This window comes from Lycium barbarum, chromosome 11 (assembly GCF_019175385.1).
Source record: "Lycium barbarum isolate Lr01 chromosome 11, ASM1917538v2, whole genome shotgun sequence".
In the NCBI taxonomy this organism is placed as follows: Eukaryota; Viridiplantae; Streptophyta; class Magnoliopsida; order Solanales; family Solanaceae; genus Lycium; species Lycium barbarum.
Window position 1 is genome coordinate 108,185,406 of NC_083347.1, and position 21,458 is coordinate 108,206,863.

General features: G+C 33.7%; 1 protein-coding gene across 1 annotated transcript; it reads right to left on the reverse strand.

Annotated features, from left to right (window-relative positions):
* Positions 1 to 6,942: 6,942 nt before the first annotated feature.
* LOC132617121 (uncharacterized) lies at positions 6,943 to 13,307 on the reverse strand. Its single transcript, XM_060332043.1, has 9 exons — positions 13,097 to 13,307; positions 11,009 to 11,139; positions 10,859 to 10,916; positions 10,629 to 10,763; positions 9,884 to 10,486; positions 9,663 to 9,806; positions 9,480 to 9,590; positions 8,931 to 8,972; positions 6,943 to 7,836 (listed from the first exon to the last, which is right to left on the reverse strand). The coding sequence occupies exons 1-9, from the start codon at positions 13,175 to 13,177 to the stop codon at positions 7,219 to 7,221; spliced, it is 1,923 nt and encodes a 640-aa protein (XP_060188026.1). The 5' UTR covers positions 13,178 to 13,307; the 3' UTR covers positions 6,943 to 7,218.
* Positions 13,308 to 21,458: the final 8,151 nt, after the last annotated feature.

The following is a 21,458-nucleotide window of genomic DNA, read 5'->3' on the forward strand; positions in this document are numbered from 1 at the left end:
GAGTTCGAGCCTAGCAAGTGCATTTTCCATATTAATTTTTGCATTTTTCCAAAGTGCCTCACCCTAAAAAGTAAATGTTGTGAGTGGAGGTTCGAACTTCCGACTTCTTGTCCAGGATAATATAGACCAGCCTAACTAGGATTCATTTCTTCAATTTTTTTTTATGAATATAATGTTGGTATATAATTTTATTTATTTCTTTAGATGTCGACACTGCTCGTAAAAAATCCTGCGTACCCTACTGTCTACAGTATTAATATATATGAAGTAAATCCAACCTAAACTACCAAGGACAAACTACATATTTTCGGTACCTTACCCCCACCCCCCCCCCCCACCCCCACCCCCCGCCGCCGGCCACACCAAACCCAACTCCACTTTTAGATTCTGCTTCATTGATAAGCAATAAAGTTTCACATATCCTTAGAGAAAACAAGTACACGTAGGGTGAATATGAACCTCAATTACGTATTTCAGAAAATAAAGTGCATGCCCATTATACACGAATGGTCCAAGAATCCTCCTCTTTCCATTTTTTAAATCAATTCTTTATCATTTAATATACTACTTTAGTACCTTGAAAAAGATCGTATAGATGAGGTGGAGAAACACAGTAAGAAAATAATTAAAAAATGGTGACAGTGGGCCCGTCCATCAAAGGGAAAGACGACGTGGCCACTGCACAAACCTAAAAGCTAGCTCAGATATGCGAATTTAAGATTTTAACTTATGAATTGGAATTTTTAGGTTCATAACATAGAACTCGTTATACTTTTAAAATAATGAATTAGAATTTAATATTATTAAATTTTGTGAATTTTTATATAAAATTTCACTATAATTTATGTCAAAAATACTGAATTTGAATGTAATCGAGTACCATAGCATTGGATCTGCCCCTGAATCTAGACTGAAAAACTTTTATATGAGATTGCCTTGTTATGAAGTTCTTTGGCTTTTTCATCAGAGGATGGGCATGACTCCTTAGGATTTACATGCAAGATGCATTTAAGAAATCAGAGACAATATCGAGGCGGATGCAGCATTGAGATATTGGATACGGATTCAATACTTTCAATGAGTAATATAAATTTATGTGTAAAAGTTCTTTAGATGATCAAATAATAGATCTGTACTCCAAATTCTAAAAATACAATAAATTTAAGGGAAAAGGCTCAATATATATATATGCCATCGAACTATCCAAATTAGCTCATTTATGTCACTCGTTAATAGTTGGGTTTATTTATGTCATTGTCGTGATCAAAATGACTCATTCATGCCACTTACCGTTAACAACTCAAACAGCTAGTTTTTACAATACTAAAAAATACACGTGGCCTTCAATTAGAGGTTCACGTCAGTAACCAGTCCCACAAATTAAAACTCATCCCAAATTAAATTAATCTGACCCGTTACCTTTTAACCGAAAGTCAAATCCCTAACCCCAATGTTACTTGTTCCTTTCTCCGGCGAAATCGAACTGTAAGTTTTCGCTTTCCTCCCTCAGCAGGAAAAATAGAAATCTCTTTTCCCTTTACTTTTAACGATGGATTTTATTTTGAATATTTACACTTATAAAGTTATCATTTTGATTTGCCTTCCATGATAAATAATGGTTAATCGGTGTCCTAATTTGCCTTTGAGTATATGTAACAACAACATTTCTGTTTAACACCCGAAAAAAGAAGAAAAATCGAAAATCCTAAAAGATGGAATATTTTAAGTCCTTGCATTGGAAAGTCATAAACTTAAGTTGATATACGAATTATCTGAATAATGGGGCTTTGAAATTACTCCTGGGTCTGTTCCAAATCATCCAGAGAAGAGGAGAAAGGAAGAAGTAAAGTTGGGATTGTATTCTGTCAATTCGGGAAATAAGATTGGAGTTTGGGTTAAAATGGAATGGCTCGGGTTCTGGATTTGGAATAAATATCTTAAAAGGTCACTAAACTTTGAGAAATTATTTAGCAAAGTCATTGAATTTTGCTACATATCAATAAAATTATGAGAAAGTTACACAAATACAACTTTTTCAAATGGTAATTAAAAAGATTACAACTACTTTCAAAAAATTACATAAATACAACTTATTCAAAACTTTAACTTCTTAATTACAAAAATATAACTTTTTACATTCCTAAAATATCAATAATACTTAATTTTAGAAGTTACTACCATTAATGCATATCCATTTTTTACTTCTCTTTCTTTCAAAATCATTAGAATGTAATTTTCCAAATAAATATAACAAAATCAACTTCAAATACCATATTCTATCTACCGTTTTAAAAAGACTTTTTTTTTTTCTTTCGTTTCCTCCTTTTTATTCTTCTTTTTTTAATTTCACTTGATGATGATTCAATTTTTTGTTTGTGACTAAAAGAAATTATTTGAATATATTAATATTAAGAAAAGTACATGAAAAGATATGATATATGGAAATATGGTATAAGACATGTACATGAAAATATACCTTAGAAAGTATATGGTATATTCAAATTGGTATATTAAGCTGAAAAGATGATAACAAAATGTTTGTGAATATAATAGTAGAAATTATTATATTTAAGTTTGTATATTATATAGAGTACATAATATAATAATATTATTTGTGCATATAGTATATAATATTGTGATATACCTAATATATGAATACATTACTCTATGTGCCAACCAATTGTACTCTACAATAACATATAAAGTATACAATATACAATATATAGATAGAATAATATAATTACTTATGGATTACCACTAAAATAGGATCTTAATTCCCATCCCATTAAACTTGCCTTCCTTTCTGCCATAACATATTTATTATTCAATTTTTTTCTCTCTTATATGAAATGGGAAAATTAACTCAAATAAATTTATATTTGTATATATTTAATATAATAAACAATATATGCCTAATATATACAAGTAATATATGTGGTCAAAGATATATGTAAATAAAATACTTTTTGTTTAATATACGTAAGAAATTATTTTATATATAGTATATACTAATTAATATACATAAAAAATAAAATTTTATACAGTATATAATAGTGAAATATACGTATATATAAGTACAAGAATATATATACTTGTTCAAGAAATTGTATAATATATATCATATAAACAATAGTATACTATTTTATGGATTAATGCTAGCTGAGTATATTAGGATGTTTAAAAAAGTAATTAATGTGTTTTGATATGTATTTAATTTGGTTATCACAAATATAGGAAATTCCTTATTATTAGCCTTTTATTCATAGCAACATTTTTTTATTTATGGTATAAAATTATACATATACCCTAAATATAGAGTATATAATGTAGATTATGTAATTTAGTTAATAGTTGTAGATTATGAAATATTTTACTTATATACTTATATTTATGTAACTTCCCCTAAAATCATTCAACTTTGGCCTTTACTCTCATAAAATCACTCAACTAAATATGTCATCAAAAAAATATGACATGACAATATTAATTAATTTTTTATGTCATGTAGACATGGACCTCACCAATTAAAAAAATCATATTTTAATACCTCAATTATGAGCAGCTTAACAGTCATACAAAAAGAAGAAAGGACTAAGGAGGAGCAGAAGATTACCGATCTAGACGAAGAAGAGGTTGGAGCCGGAGAGCAGCCATGGACAATGGTGGAACTTTTCAGGTCCATGACATCAAAGAGGAAGAGATGGCACACTTTTAGGGATTTAGGATCAACTTTCCTAAATCATACATATATTAATTTACTTTTTGCACTTCTGTACTTTTGTTTTGCTTTTTTGTTACATTGAACCCTTTGCTTTTTAATTTTAATAAAATCTGCCCCCTTGGGGCTTTAATTTAAAAAAAAAAAAAAAAATCACCCACCAACCCTTTATTTAAAATTCATTTTCTTTGTTGTTTCTACGTTATTTTTATGTGTGCTCTTATTCTTTTTCTTGAAATTATGTTCTTATTTATTTATTGCACTGTCCTTCTTTTTAGCTTCTACAATCTTTCTTTTCGTCTCTATTTTCTTATCTTTCTACTTTGTTTACGAATATCTATTTAATAGATAAGACTTACTCATACAATATATTTACAACAAATCAATATGTATGAGTTTTATTATAATTAAGAAATAAATAAAATAAAAATACATATTAATTAATCATAATTAAAGAATATATAGAAACACGCGAATGTTATTATTGGCCTGGCTGAAAGGAAGAGGCCACATAGGACCGGTTGGACCCTTTCCTTTTGTAAGCAACAACAATTTTTTTTTATCAAAAAAAAAATATATATAACAATTTTTTTAGTTAATATACGTTGGAACTAAGGTTACAAATAAATCTGTTGGCATTAGTGTTTTCAATGAATCAATTGAAATTTAACAACTTAGCTCTCACGTAAAGTATCTAAAGTAGTGAATTAATTTTTATACATTAAATTTTAGAAAAACTGAAATGTATATCCAAAATTAAAATACGAATTTATTTTATTTTATTTTATTTTATTTGTGGGGTCCATGTCTACATGGCATAACAAAATTGATTAATATTGCCATGTCAAATTTCTTTGATGACACATTTAGTTGAGTGATTTTATGAGAGTAAAGGCTAAAGTTGAGTGATTTTATTGATATGTAACAAAGTTTAGTGATTTTGCCACATAATTACTCAAAGTTGAGTGACCTTTTGAGATATTTACTCTCTGAATTTGGGATGGGTTTTAATTTTGTGGGACCGGTTAGTGACGTGGACATCTAATTGGAGGCCATGCGTATTTTTCGGTATTGTAAAAACCAGCCATTTGAGTTATTAACGGTTAGTGGCTAGGGGCAGATGCCGAGGGTGTTCACCCCAACAACCTCGCAAAAAATTACAGTGTATATATAGGGTAGATTTTTTATATTTATGTACATATATTAACTTTTGATTACCCTGAACAAATGCAAAAGGTTAGCTCAAGCGATCCAGGGTGTTCAAAATTTTCTCTAGCGTCCTCGGTTCGATTCTCATTGACGATATTATTTTTTATATTTAGCGTTTGTTGTTTTTTTCAAACCCATGAATAAAAATTCTGATCCTCCACTGTTAGTGGCATGAATGAGCCAATTTCAACCACGACAATGGCATAAATAGACCCAACTACTAACAAGCAGCATGAATGAGTCATTTCGGATAGTTCGATGACATATTTGAGCTCATCTCCTTTATCTTCTTCAATATCATAGTGTCCCACTTACTGCTCAGAGGTGTCGTTTGGTACGCGGACTAAGTTATCTCAGTATTATAGTCCTGGGATTATAATCCCTGGACTAATTTATTCCACCTGGGATGTGGTATAAAATACTCCCAACATTCCATAATAAGTGGTTTTTTAGGCTTTTCAGTTTTTTTCAAAATAAGTGGTGCTTTAAGATTTTAAGAAGATTTTGGGTAGATTTTTTCAAGATTATCTTTATTTAAGTAGTCAAGATTCATTAACTACCTTTTTTAAAAAATAAAAAAAAAAAGTAGTAAAACTTGACTAGGGGTAAGTTAGTAAAAACGCTCTTAATTTTTTAGGAGTGAGCAATTTCTTAAGGGTTGTGCATGAGCCTAAAAAATCACTTATTATGGAATGGAGGAAATAATAACAAGCTTGATGGGATAAGATGAGTTATCCAAGACTAAGTTTGGGATAAAATTTATACCTTGTTTGGTTGAAGGTATAAATTTATCCTAAGATAAATTTAAACCTTCAATCAAACAAAATATAAATTTTATCTCAAAGTTAATCCCGAGATATCCCGCGAGCATTTAAGACATGTCAACCTAACATGGCTCTAGTTTTAGCGAGTCCCACCAATTTAACAAAAAGAAACATGCACATTGCACCAAATCAAACTATTAACTATATATTTCATTGGGAATACTTATTAAATAATCGTAAGTACAAAAGATGAGTGTAAGAACTAAGAACACATGTCATGCAATTTTTAAGTCTTTTCAGTACAGATAGTACAGGTACGTTTTCCTCACTGTTCACTTTTTTCCAGAAGCACTAAAAATATTCCGGTGATGAAGGAGAACATGCTTCGTGCAATCGTGCTGTAGCATCCACAGCCTGACAGTTAATATTAGATGCTGATTTAACCAACACCAGATTTTACACCCAAAAAAAAAGGTAATGGAGAACAAGGATTTTTAGAGCTTACTACTACGCAGGGATTTAGGCAATACAGGCAGCAAGTAAATCCAGGATCTTTGACTTGTGCTTTTAATCAATTCAGGCGTCATTTGCTTACGTTGAATGAAAGTCTACATCTTAATTATTCAGATTTTGGTCATCAAATCCATTTGTTTTCTAAGTTTGAACCACTTAATGAGTTTGAATAGATCTGTTATCGCTACCGCTCTCGCCCGCCATTATCAACTACTGCTGTCACCACCATCCTTAGCTACAACCACCAACACTGCCGATGCTACAATTAGTCATCACTACCACTAGCCACCATTTACAATTATCACCACCAACCACTGCTACCAACAATCACCACCATCAATCACTATTATGTATCACCAAACACCGTTATTATCCACCACCACCATTAGTTGTCATTATGATCTTGTTTTGATAAAATTGAGAAATGTAACACATATTATCTTTATGCTAGTTGACCTAAGTTGCATCCTTATTGTTGGGTTGAGGTTCACCCTCCAAACTATACTTGAAACAAGTTTTTACCAAAGATCAGGAAAAGCTTAGCAGAGATGAGAAAACCTAATAGCTGCCGGTCAGGGCAAGGATAAGCTTGCTTCTCCACGAGCTTAATGAAATAAATCCTACTCACCTAAGGCTAACTTTCTCATGATTTTGCCCACAAGCACTTCTCACTGTTATACTGCAAAAGCATACAAAAAATTTCCAATGCCTTGGTTCAAGATTAGAGACAAACACCAATGGCCAAGACACTAACATAGAAATTAGAATACTCCCAAAGGGCAGTACAATAACAAGGGTGCCCCCTCCCCAACAGCAAAGTTGTAAATTGTAATGTTCTATGGACAAAAATAGGATCAATAATTTTCCTGCAGCTTCTCCTTTCTTCCGGTTATAAATAAACGCGCACTTGCCCTGAGCAGCAAGTTTGATTTTCTAAACAGGCTGATTAATCACATATTCCTACGTTCTCCATACAATGATACAAATAAAGCTATGATATTACATCTACCGAGCTCACTCTGATCCAGGATCTGTCGAGCTCCTTATACAAATCTCTAAATCTAGCTGCCCGGATGAGCCCAGATAAGTAAAAGGAACTAGAAGAAAATCCACTGGGGGTAAACCTTCAACTCTACCTGGAAAACTATGAGCAAATGATTTCAATCTCAGTGAGCTGTTTCCCTTTTCTGATACTACATCATACAAGAAGCCTTCCTTTGATGACCTTGGACCGATACAAGTAATCACAACAGTATGCCCTATACTTTGTGTTCCCTTGGAAAGAAGAAAGAGGACCCCGTCTTTTTCTGCTTGTAAAACAAGGAAAGTTTCCTTCTTGCTCAACGAGACACGCAACGGGGAATCATACTGGAAGCGCCTCCCTGAATCCCAGTGCTTATTACTGAAATGCAATGAGATTTCTTTGGAGGAATCAACAACATTGCAGTTCTGGAGAGGGCATGTGCAAGGTGCATAGGGACAGGCCTCTTCGTGATCTCTTTTCTTTGAGTAATCAATAATTTCTGTGCATCCATAGTTGATGTTTCCACAAGGTACTTCTCCTGAACCAGCAGCTACTTCAATCTCTGCACAAGCAACATTCCCCTTGATTCTATCTGGGTGTGCATGTTCCTAAAGGGGGCACCAGCAAATCATTTTGATCAACAATTCCAAGAGAATAATTCAAATAACTTGTACCATAAATGATACTTCTCCTTGAGTCTTAATTTATGTGACACTCTTTCCTTTATAGTCAGTTCCAAAAAGAATGACATTTTTCCATATTTAGTAACAGTTTAACTTCAGACTTCTCATTTTACCCTTAATGAACTGTTTAAAGTCACAGACATTTCTACGGCTTATTTTAGACCTCAAGTTTCAAAAGTCTTCTTTTTCTCTTACACTCTGTGCACGGTCAAACACTTTCACATAAATTAGGGATGGAGGGAGTAATTTATCAAACAGAAGAAGAAGAAAAAAAAGAGACAAATGCGGAAGACTCTAAGGTTCTAAGATCCTTAAAAGTAAATTTAAAACGATTCATTACATCAGGTTCCCGAAAATAAATGCATACATAACGCTGTAATTCATTATCAGGCTCAGAATACAACGTATGTATAGTTCTAGGAAGTGTCAATAGATTTGAAACAAAAGATATTACGGCATTAAAGCATCTTATCTGCCATGAAATGCAGTAGCAGCAGAAGATCATTTTCACAATTCAACTCAGGCATCAATAAAAGCATTCTGGAAGCATACCAAATACCAGAGCAATTAGGGTATTGCTGCTAAAATAAAATCCACATATGTATTTGGGTTTAGTTGCTGCCATGTGACCAGGAGGTCACAGGTTCGAGCCGTGGAAACAGCCTCTTGCAGAAATGCAAGGTAAGGCTGCGTACAATAGACTCTTGTGGTCCGGCCCTTCCCCGGACCCCGCGCATAGCGGGAGCTTAGTGCACCGGGCTGCCCTTTATATGTATTTGGGTTTAGCATAACTAAATTTTAGTTTGTGATATATTATTCATCATTTACCCTGATTAGTCACTCAATCTATTATTTAAGCAAGGCATCAACCAAACAATCTAATAGCGTCTCAAGATCATTTGCTTCTGGCTCATAGAAGCTAGTCCTGTGCCAAAACAATAATAGCCGTGCTCCTTCCTGGTCTCAGTTCAAGGTAAAACAATTTAATTAGTAGAGAGCAGAATTAGATGGCAGATCACCTGTTCTGTGAAGGTATCCTCACACTCTTGATCTTCCATGTCCTGCCAAGTAGATCAAAGTCACCAAGACATCTATAATATAACAAAAAAGCAGAGACATGGCTACCTGGAGTTGAGGGCCAAGGTATCCCCCCCCCCCCCCCCCCCCCCCCCCCCCACCCCGGCGCAAAACTCCTCATCCGACTTCCCAAAACAAGGAATAAAGGAAAAAACTATTGCAATTTGTAAGAATGCTGAGGCAAGCATACACCTCGCTATCTTCTGATAACCTTCTCTTTGTTTTATCAGCTCCATGTCGATCTTACTCTGAACGTACTTTCTTTTCTTCCGTCATAGATTTTCCGCAGGGTTCTTAATTTGATTTATTAAGAAGATGAGAGACCTAGTATTTAGCTTTTATTTCCATCAATAAACTGGTATGTGACCCTTATAGATTTATATCAGGACATCAGAGTACATACGAGACATTAATTTGGTAACTAAGATTATAAGACTAACTGGTTACTTAACATGAGAACAACAAATTACTTAACCACACCCCTCCTATACCTGTGCATGAGAAAGCTCTTGCATTGGTTCCACTGCTCTCAGCGGCATACTATCAATTTGGGCTTTGTATCCCAATGAACCCATACCAAGTCCTCTCTCCATGCAGACTACCTGCACGAGAGAATAAAACTAGAATAATATGAGAACAATGTTGGTTTAATAAATAAGAAAATTGGAATGTACCTCCCCTGAGCCATAACCACCAAGTTCCTTCTCTTGCTTTTCTCTCTCACTTATCTCCTCCTCACCCCATGAGAATAGGCACGGAAAAGCTACAGGGGCTGATTCATATGCTGCTCCAACAGCAACACTCTCATAGTAAAAGAGCTGCAAACCAATGAAAGATCAAATTAAGCACTAATTAAATAAAAAAGAAATGGGTAAATCACATCATTCACAGTCACCTGGAGAAACAAAAGACAGCCCCCAACTGCACGTTGCTTCCCTTGACGAAAACGAGAAATCTCCCGCACTAGCCGGTCAAGCAAGAACTTTCCCCAATTATATTGATGGAGTACATCCATATTTGTCAAAAAATGGAGGAAAGAAGGGCTTACGTCAAGCCTTGCAGTTGGGCACAAAAGAGTGCCCATTACATAAAGCACGAACGACCTTTTGAAATCCTCCCCAGCTTCTGGAGCTGCAAGTCGTTCCTCCAGAAGACGGACAGAAATCCCACGATTGGTGGCATTATATCTTTTACGTAATTCTAAAATCAATTCATCAGACCCTGAGTTCACCACATCTTTCCCACTGGAAGGCAAGCCCATTACAAGTTCCACATCCCTTGGAGTTAAAGGTATCCTCTCACCACAGATTTCCAAGCTGCGTCTTACAGTATTGAACCTCTCCAATAGCCAAAGACACAAGCTTCTTCGAAGAGTCCGACATCTGAGGCCGAGGATGCTACCAAACCCCATGCTCTTTACAGCCTCCTTCTGGTCAGGTGTGAGCCGTTGTAAGACATTAAGCAGACGACCAGGGGAGCACCTTGTGACTAGTTTGGTCTGCATAAGTAATCCATCAATAAAGTTGAACATAAGGAGTCAAAGATATTAAACATTCTTAGCATAACCAGTTTGATCATCAAATAAAGAAAACCTTGGTGTGTGTTCTGGGGGGGGGGGGGGGGGGGGGGTTGGGTTTAACCTGTCTTCGTGGCTTAGGGGCACGGGCAGGTGTTGCGCTCAGGTACTTATCCCACACTTCACGGGCACGAGTAGTGTACTTTGCCTTCTCCTCAGCACCCATCACCTTCCATGCATCTGATGCTGCCTTTGTGGCCTGAAAAGTAATGCGCTCATACTAACATGCTTGTGTGTAACAAACAGGTGAAAGCTAATGAATCTCATAGTGAAAATATAGAAATAGATTCTTACAGCTTTCAGGCCTGAAGATTCAGGATGTGTAGCACTATACTCTTTAATAAAGTCACGGCTGAAAACAATATTTTCAGTGTTAGCAGACATGATTGGAAAATAGATAAACAGGTTATAAAGATGAGGTATTTACTAAAATAAACATGTCACCTGAAGTGCACCCAAGAGCAAGCAGGACGAGGAGTGGCAACTTGTTTTTTCTTCTTTTTTCTGCTCCCTTCAGGTTCACCAATACCTTGATCCTTCCTCTTTCCCGTTGCGCATTCTCCTTCACTAGGCACCTTAAAATTAAAGACCGGATTCAGTTACCTATAATACCCGTCCACATTTAAAAAGACACAAAAACATGTATGCTAGAACTCCATAAGGCCAACAATGTTACAAACAAGTGAAATCACGAAGATGATACAAAGCAAATAGATTCAGAAAAATGAACTCTTTTGACTGTAAAACAAATGAACAAATTCATCACATATAAAAAATGTAATCGTTTTATATGCTATGATGCTCCCGACTACAGCATCAGTTGAAAACGTATCTGCAGGCTGGTTGCAGTATTATGCATACAGATTCAGCAACTCCTAACTGTCAGGCTTCTTCATACTGCTAATGTCGTAAAGATTCAGCAACTCCTCAAGGTTAGTTTAGATGCTTTTTATGAATGTCAACTAAGTATGGTAAGTAAATTGCTCCCGGTTGTTCAATCATTTGATAACTATAGTCATTCTTTGATAAATGATCACTATGAGTCAGATTCAATAGAATGGATTTCTCGAAAAGTTGAGGACTAGTAATCCTTTTCAGAAATTGAATGGATTCGGTCTTATACATACGCTAGGAAGGTTATCAAAAAAGAAAGAAAATGGGTCCTTCTTTCTTTTATCACTTAGGAGCCATTTGAGATAAAAGTCTCATGCATAGTTTTGATTCTATCCTTTTCGTTCCGTGTGAAAAAAGGAAGGATCCCAAAGAATTGATCTTTCTTTTCATTGTTGAATATCTATTTGATCAATCAATGTGTGATATTCTGAATCCTCATTTCTTCTTCATACTGCCAATTTCGTTAATTAACAGTGCATTTGTTTTGTGAATGACATGCGATTAGACCATGTAATGAGTGAAATATGCTGATAGTCCAATACAAAACAGCTGATATCTACACTGATGGTATAAAGCTACTTACTTTAAAGACAATGTTATCATTTTTACATGGTAGATATCCTCAGTCTCTTCAGAATCCCACTAGTACTTTGACAAGTCAAAAACTTCGCGACAGAAAACCTAGACAATCATACTTTTAGGCGCATATCGCTAAACAAAAGTATAAGATTTTCATGTCCTGCTTCAATGAGTAATACCTTCTTCTCTAATTCTAGTACATTGAAGTTATATAATGCTTTTCCATCTAGTTCTCAAGACAAAGTAATCCATTCTGATTTTGCTAGTGCATGCTAAATCTGAACAGCAACAACACAAACACACACAGCGAGAAACTGAAAGAACATGAAAGCTATGATGAATAACAAGTGGATGCTGCACTTCAGAGAAAACAAAATTCATGGTAAAACAACAAAATGAGGTAAAAAAAACAAGACAAAATCGAAGGAAATGTGAGAAATGGAACCATTGAGATTGCGTGGTGAGGAGGAGAGGCTATCACTTTGTCGTTGAGATCAGATGGTAGAGAAGCCTCAACCCTCAACCATGTCGAGAATGCATGCTAAAGCTGAACAGCTATTTAACTCAAACACACACGCGCGCGCACACACAAAAAAAAAAAAAAAAAAAAAAAAAAAACACACACACACACACATAGAAACACACGCACAATGAGGCAGCAAGAAACTGAATGAGAACCAAATGATCATGAACGCTTTGATGCTTCACTTCGCCGACAACAAAAAAAAAAATCGTGATAAAGCAACAAAATAAGGTACAAAACAAGCCAAAAAGCAAGATGAAATCAAAGGAAATGTCCTTTAATTCTTGTAGTCTTAAACATGTTGAAATTAAAGAGTTGTCAGAAAAGGAAAGAAACATTACTAAAATAGAAAAGTAAGACAAACAAATTGAAACGGGTGAGTATTTACAAACACACATAGAAACACAGACACACCAAATGATCATGAAAGCATTAATGAATAATAAGTGGATACTGCACTCAAAATTATTAATAAAACAACAAAATGAGGTTAAAAAAAACAAGACAAAAATGAAAATGAAATAGAGAATTAGAACCATTGAGATTGCGTGATGAGGAGGAGAGGCTATCACTTTGTCATTGATATCAGGTGGTGGAGAAGCCTCAACATCGACCATCTCGATTACACGAAAATTCCGTCCGAACAGATAATTTTTTATCTCCGGGAAATTCAGGCGTTCAGCATTTCTTTTTTGTGCTGATTAGGGTTGTACCTTTTGGTTCTTTACGTTTGATTAATTTTTTAGTTTTGGGTACAATTGGGGAACCGGTTTAGCCCGTTTCTTTGTTGTACGAACCTGCATTGTCATAGTACCATATTGCTCTCTCCCATTAGTTCACGTGGTGACGTTTTCTGTTTTAGAGCCTGTTTGGATGGGCTTATTTTAAGCAGCTTATAAGCTAAAAAAAAAAAAAATTGAGATAGCCTAACTTATTTTTTTTGGTTTATAAGTTAAGTCAAACGGCCCAATTATATTTTTGAGCTTATTTTAAGCATAAAATGACTTTAAGCTAGCCAGTCAAACACTCAAAAAAGCTGAAAACAACTTATAAGTCAATCCAAACGGGCTCTTAGTCACTCCGTCCCAATTCAAATGTACTTATTGGTTAGAGCCCACATTGTAATCCCCTCTCCTATTTTTTCTTCTCCTACCCCTTATAATAATAAAAAAAATGAATCTTAGTTTTTTTTAGTTGTTCTAAAAAGAGTGACTTTTTTTATATTTAATAAGTTGATAATTCTAATATTAGACATAGCAAGTTTAAGACAAACAAGATTTGAAGGAAAACATACATCTTTAATTTAACAGCATAAGATTCACAATTATCCCTTTGTTTCTTAAACTACATGTTCAGTTAGACTAAGACACTTAAATTTGGTCAGAGACTATTAGATTTCAAAAGAATGTTATCTTAGTGTTTGACCAAACTTTTAGAAAAAAGTGATTCTACATAGTAGCATAAGTTGTTTTCAGAAGCTAAGAAAAATAGTTTTTCTTCAAAAATACTTTTTTGAAAAACACTTTTGAGAAATTCATTTTTTTAATAGCTTTGTCAAACACTAAGCTAGCGTGTAGCCATAAATTTTGGATTAGGTTTTAAAAAATATATCTTCAAATATCTGTTTGGCCATAAATTTGAAATTTTTCTTAAAAAACGTTTGAAGTTCCAAAAACTGGTCTATACCCGTTATTAGGTTTTTTGAACTCCACTAACAAAACTTCAATTTTTTCCAAGTAAAATACATGTCCAAACACAATTTCCAAGTAAAATGCATGTCTAAGCATAACTTCAAGTTCCAAAAATCACAACTTCAAAAACTCAAATTTTCAAGTTCAAGTTTCAACTTCAAAATCAATGGCCAAACGGGAGCTAATTACTGCTCAAAATTTTTTTTCAAATTGATTAGTTAAACACAAGCTATCTCTCACCAAAATTACCTTTTTGGAAAACACTCTTAAAAATAAGCTCATTTTAAAAGTTTAGCCAAATATGTTATTAGTTTGGATTGTAAACAATTTTGGTGTTTATCAATCACATAGCTAATCCAAAAAGTACTTATAAGCTAGTTTAATTGTTATCCATTTAGATAGACATCTTCTATATTAAATGCACTAACGATGTGAAAAATATTTACACAATTAATTTAATTATTAGATAAAACTTCTTGATAAAGTTAATCGGTAATCTAATAAAAATTGTAACTAACATGCTATCACAAATTAAAATTTAGTGATAATGTAAAAATTCTTTATAATCTTATTGTATATACATTAGATCATGTAGCATTTTTCATTGCAATTTAAAAATGGATTGTAACATGGAAAATATAATATTAATTGAATTGGCTACGACTTTTCATGGAGCTTTTAGTTACTCAATTTTCTTAATTCATGGAGATAAACTTTACTATATACTTATTTGTAAAATAAAATTATTACTCCCTTCGATTTAAAATAAGTGTTCGCTTAGCTTTTAGTACACCTCTTAACAAAATCCGACTCCTAGAAAAAAAGTATTTTAACTAAACTACCATTAATTAAAATTTGCACCATGCTATGAACTTGACATATTGATATCCGGTTACGTAGCTAATAAGGATAAATATTAAAGAATAAAAGTTAATTTCTTGTTAATTAAGTAAGTTAACCCTTATTTTGAATCAAAACTAAAATATTAAGTGAACACTTTTATGTGTGTTTTGCAGAAAATACTTGAAAACAAAAACATTGTAAGGAACAGGTCTTGTGCAGATAATTCTTGTGAAGCATTTAAGTAAAATTCAAATCTCATATCCCCCCATTCAATTTTATTTCTATATTTGACAAAGCAAAAAATAATTTTTCCTTTTTATAGTTAAGAAAAGAGATATGGGTTTGAAACACACCTAAACTATCACTTTTTTTTTTGTATTTCATACCTGAACTATCAGAAGTGAGCAAAATACACCTAGACGCTGACTGCATGGTGTAGTTAGCAAAACACACCTAGACGCTGACTGCATGGTGCGTGTACTGCACTCTCTTTTTTGGTTTAAAAAATCGTGCCACGTGGATAAATAGTTCCATTGTGGCAGAAGTTAATTCCACATAGATAAATAAAGATTAAAATTTAAGTGGTAATATATTTGGGTAAAATTAGAAAACACAGGTCATTGTAAAAATTTAATGGGTCACAGTAGTTTGTAAAATTCTCACCAGAGATTCTCTTCTTCTCCGACAGTGGTCTCGTCTCTATTGTGGTTGGTGTCTTGCTTTCCCCCATTAAGCTCCAATTTCGTCGTGAATTCCATTTTAGTTGCCGATTTTCTATTAAAAAAAAGTTAGGGTTCTTCTTGTCACAAATATTATAGATTTTGTATAAAAATTTAGGGTTGTTGTGATTCGTCTCGTCTGAAAAGAGTTGAAAGGAGTAGAAATCGACTAAACACAGGTATTATTTCTTCACCCACGAATTTCTTTATTTATAAATTAGGGTTGAATCTGAATTTTACTCGAGAACGACTTAGTTTCTCCTATTTTTTGTCATTTATGTTAAACATTAGTGCTTTATAAGGATTTTGAGGTTTCATATTGGTGGTATATTTGTGAGTGAGGTAGGGCCAGATTATATTTGGGGGAACAAGATTTAAAGGAATACGTACATCTTTAATTTAACAGCATAAGATTCACAATTGTCCCTTTGTTTATTAAACTCCATGCTCAGTTAAACTAAGACACTTAAATTTGGTCAGAGAGTATTAGATTTCAAAAGAATGCTATCTTAGTGTTTGACCAAACTTTTAGAAAAAAGTGATTCTACAGAGTAGCATAAGTTATTTTTCAGAAGCTAAGAAAAATAGTTTTTCTTCAAAAATACTTTTTTGAAAAACACTTTTGAGAAATTCATTTTTTAATAGCTTTGTCAAACACTAAGCTAGCGTGTAGCCATAAATTTTGGATTAGGTTTTGACAATTTATCTTCAAATATCTGTTTGGTCGTAGATTTTGAAAATCTGTCTTAAAAAAATAAATCAAGTTCCAAAAACTAGTCTAGACCAGTTATTAGGTTTTTGGAACTCCGTTCACAAAACTTTGATTTTTTTCAAGTAAAATGCATGTCCAAACACAACTTCAAGTTTCAAAAATCACAACTTCAAAAACTCATATTTTCAAGTTAAAGTTTCAACTTCAAAATCTATGGCCAAACGGGAGCTAATTACTGCTCAAAAGTATTTTTCAAAATAATTAGTCAAACACAAGCTACCTCTCACCAAAAGTACCTTTTTGAAAAACACTCTTAAAAATAAGCTCGTTTAAAAATTTAGCCAAATATGTTATTAGTTTGGATTGTAAATACTTTTGGTGTTTACCAATCACATAGTTAATCCAAAAAGTACTTATAAGCTAGTCTGATTGTTATACATTTAGATAGAAATCTTCTATATTAACTACACTAATGATGTGAAAAATATTTACACAATTAATTTAATTATTAGATAAAATTTCTTGATAAAGTTAATCGGTAATCTAATAAAAATTGTAACTAACGTGCTATCACAAATTAAAATTTAGTGATAATGTAAAATTCTTTATAATATTATTGTATATACATTAGATCATATAGCATTTTTTATTGCAATTTAAAAATGGATTGTTGATAAGTTGGTATTTTCCAACTTATCTATTCTTTAATCTTAGACTTTTGACTTGTTTGATTGAGAAAATTGTTACACCTTGTAATTTTCTACATTAAGATTCGTCGTATGTTAGCTGTCTTAATTTTGGGCACCGGGATTTCAAGGATATATGAGGTTGGACATGTTTAACTTGTGTTTATGAGTGTTTAAATTCATGTTTTCTGAGTTACGGAAGGATTGGAGAACAAGTGAATTAAGAGAATTAAGTTTGTTGGAACTTTGGAAAAAGGAGGGGCAAGGTTTCATACGATAATTTTGGTCTAACTTGAGAAAGGAATATCTCCTAGTATATCAGGAGTTTTGAAGTGAAACAAAAGCTCAAATTGAAGTTCAGGAAGTCTAGTTTCCAACGCAACAAACTGCGCGTTGATCCTACATCGGAATCAAACGTTATGAGCATTTCAAGATGAACTGTCAGAGCAGGGATTAACCCTGCGCGAACGCGCCTGGGAGTGGCGCGAATGCGTAGGGGAGCACTGAGCAACTCTGCTCGAACGCGCCCCAAGGCTGCGCGAACGCGCAGAGCAAATATTAAGTCGGTGCAAACCGACTCCAAACGAAGATAAAAAGGGGATTTACCCTTCGTTTTCACTCATCCACCCCTTACAACTATCCCGAACCCTCTGGAATATTCCCCTAAATTCCACCCATAAAATTATAGCTCAAATCAAGTGAAATCTCAGGATTTAGGTTCGGATAGCGTATAGTTGTGATTATAGTATCGTATTGCGGTGGATCTTGGCTTGGATTCAAGGTGAATACTGAAGATATTGCTGCTCTAGTGAGAACAAGGTATGAATCTCTCCTTATTGACATTGATTTAGGTTTACTTACGAAGATAGAGCTATTAAATAGTCACATAATGAATTAGTTGATTGAGAAATCGGGTAAACATCGTGTGTGATGTTTTATGGAGTATATTGGTACTGAGGATGATGTTGTTAATGTTAGTGTTGTTTTTGCTGTTTTTGTTGTTGTTGGTTGTTGGTATTGTGATTTCGGGATAGGGATATAAACAGAGAAGATGCTGCCCGAATTTCGGCAGATTCTAAAAGGATTTAATTTGAAGGCTTAAGACAAGCATATGACGATAAGCCTAACAATAGTATGAATTCTCTTGAATATAGATTTACGAGATTAGGAGGATAAGCGTTAAGTAGTTAAGGATACCAAAAAGGTATGTTAAGGCTAAATCCCTTTCTTTCTAAAGGCATGATTCTCTTCTTATGAACCCATACATGACTTCCATAATATCCTTATTCCCAAAAAGCTAGAAGTTCATGATTCTCAAAGTTCTTGTGATGCTAAAGATAGATGTTTTTTATGATGATAATGATGATGATGATCCCATTTCTAGAGATTCCAAAGCTTATGGTTTTGATGCTATTGTGAGATTATTGAGCTTATTTCATGATTTTCTTGATTTTATTCATTGTTGTTGATCTCACCTTATGGTAATTGTTCCTTCAAGGTGAGATATAGCGATGATGATTGTTCCATAATATAAATTGGAGGTTACCGACCTTACGTCACTCTGATAGAGTGAAAATGTTTCATTAGGCTCTCATGCATGCTATAAGTATTTATATATGTAATTTATATAATACCGAGCCTTAATGGTCGGGCATGATACTCTATATGTATTATCGTGCCTTAGTGGCCGGGCATGATACTAAATATATAATACCGATCCTTAGTAGCCGGGCATGATAATATATATATATAATACCGAGCCTCAATGGCTGGGCAGGATACTATATATATGTATATATGAAAAAGTTTTTTTAAAAAGTTAAGCATGCATGACATCCGCCTTAAAAAGGCATTCAGAGGCACAGGTTGATCTCTTTTATATTATGTTATCTTCATACTTTCATTATGTTGTTACTCATGCCTTACATACTCAGAACATTGTTCGTACTGACGTCCTTTCTTGTGGACACTGCGTTCATGCCCGCAGGAAAGTAGGGAGACGAGTCTGATCCTTAGGAGCTTCGTCAGTGGAGTCTCAGGAGCGCTCCATTTGCCTCGGAGCTACAGTCTATTGGTATCACTCTTTTGTGTATATACTTAGGCATGGCGGAGTCCTGCCCTGTCCTTATGAATTCCTGTATTCTATATAGAGGCTCGTAGACAGATGTATGTAGCTAGATGTCCCATAACCTTACTAGTTCATATTGTTGTATCATAGTTTGGCAGCCTTGTTGGCTTGTGTTATGGACATAGTTATTGATGATTATATAGAGATGTGCTGTTATCTTGTGATATATGCCCTTACAGAGTATGACGCCATGAGATAACTTTGTGGCCCACCTGGAAATGATTATGAGATGTATGTTTAGAGGTGCTCGGTAGGTTAGCTCCGGGTGCCCGTCATGGCCCTCCGGTTGGGTCGTGACAAAAATAGTGCATTTAATATTGTTTTCTTTCATTTTATAGGTTTTACATGACTTAGAAGTGATCAGAAAAGAAACCTAGTGAAAACAAGTCAAGAGAGACTCAATTGAAGAAAATGAAAAAGTAGCTAAAAATGCAAAAACGGATCAGATTTACAAATCTGAAAATATGGGGCTATTTTGGTCATATTTTGATGTGAAAATATTTGGGAGCTATAAGAGCATGACTTGGAAGAAATTATTTTCATCTTTGGCCACATTTCAAGCTTGGAAGCTAGGGTTCATCATCAACCACACCATTGGAGGAGAAGATTGGAGCACTTTAATGAGAAATTTCTTAACCTTTCTTCAATTCCTTGCTTTGAATTGTATATCTAAGTGTGTAGAATATTATTCCATCATATTAATCTTGTTTATGAAAATATTCATTTGCAAAGTTAGATTAAATCTCTTGTTATGCTTATGAATTGAATGATTTTTATTTCTATTGAAGTGGGTCTTTGTTTCTTTAATTAATCTTGTTTTTTAATGTTTCTTAAGGGATTAGCTAACCCTAGGACTCGCCCATTTACTTCGAGGAAAATTGAGGTTGAGAAAGATTAGTTAACAAGAATTTGAGGCTTTAAGCCTCATCTAATAACTTGAGCTAGGAATAGGAAAGTTAACTTGAAATTCAATTGGTTGTGCCTAATATCACACTCTAAGACTTGGAAAATCTTAGAGTGAAATTCATTGATTTGGTTGGAAGACTTTCAATGAGATTTTAGAAATCATTATCTATTAATGTAAACTCGTTCTTAGTTATAAAATCGTGCAATACATTGGATCGTTACTTGAGCGTAGTTCCCTTTGTTTCCATGCTTGTGGCCATTGATCATTTTACTTGTTTTCTAGATAAGTTTATATTTTTGCATTAGTTATAGTTTTCTCAAGACCAAAATATTATCAAGTGTTTGGCTTAGCGTAGAAAGTGAAAATTCCTTACTTGCTTAAATCACTCAGTACATTGTTCTCTGTGGGATCGATCCCGACTCATAGTTGGGTAAATTATATTGCATACGACCGTGTACACTTTCTCTTAGAGGAGCGGATTTGGACATCATCAATTGTAACATGGAAAATACAATATTAATTGAATTGGCTACGACTTTTCATGGAGCTTTTAGTTACTCAATTTTCTTAATTCATGGAGATAAAAATTACTATATACTTATTTGTAAAATAAAATTATTACTCCCTTCGGTTTAAAATAAGTGTTCACTTAGCTTTTAGTATACCTCTTAACAAAATCCGACTCCTAAAAAAAATATTTTGACTAAACTACCATTAATTAAAATTTGCATCATGCTATGAACTTGACACATTGATATCCGGTTACGCAACACTTAATAAGGATAAATATTAAAGAATAAAGTTAATTCCTTCTTGATTAAGTAAGTTAACCTTTATTTTGAATTAAAACTAAAATATTAAGTGAACAATTTTATGTGTCTTTTGCAGAAAATACTTGAAAACAAAAAGATTGTAAGGAACATGTCTTTTGCAGATAATTCTGGTGAAGCATTTAAGTAAAATTCAATTCTCATATCCCCCATTCAATTTTATTTCCATATTTCACAAAGCAAAAAATAAATTTTCCTTTTTATGGTTAACAAAAGAGAGAAGGGTTTAAAACACACCTAGACTGTCACTTTTTTTTGTGTTTCATACCTGAACTATCAGAAGTGAGCAAAACACACCCAAACTATTACTAGATAGTTAGCAAAACACACCTAGACGCTTACTCCACTCTCTTTTTTTGGTTTAAAAAAAAAAAAATCGTGC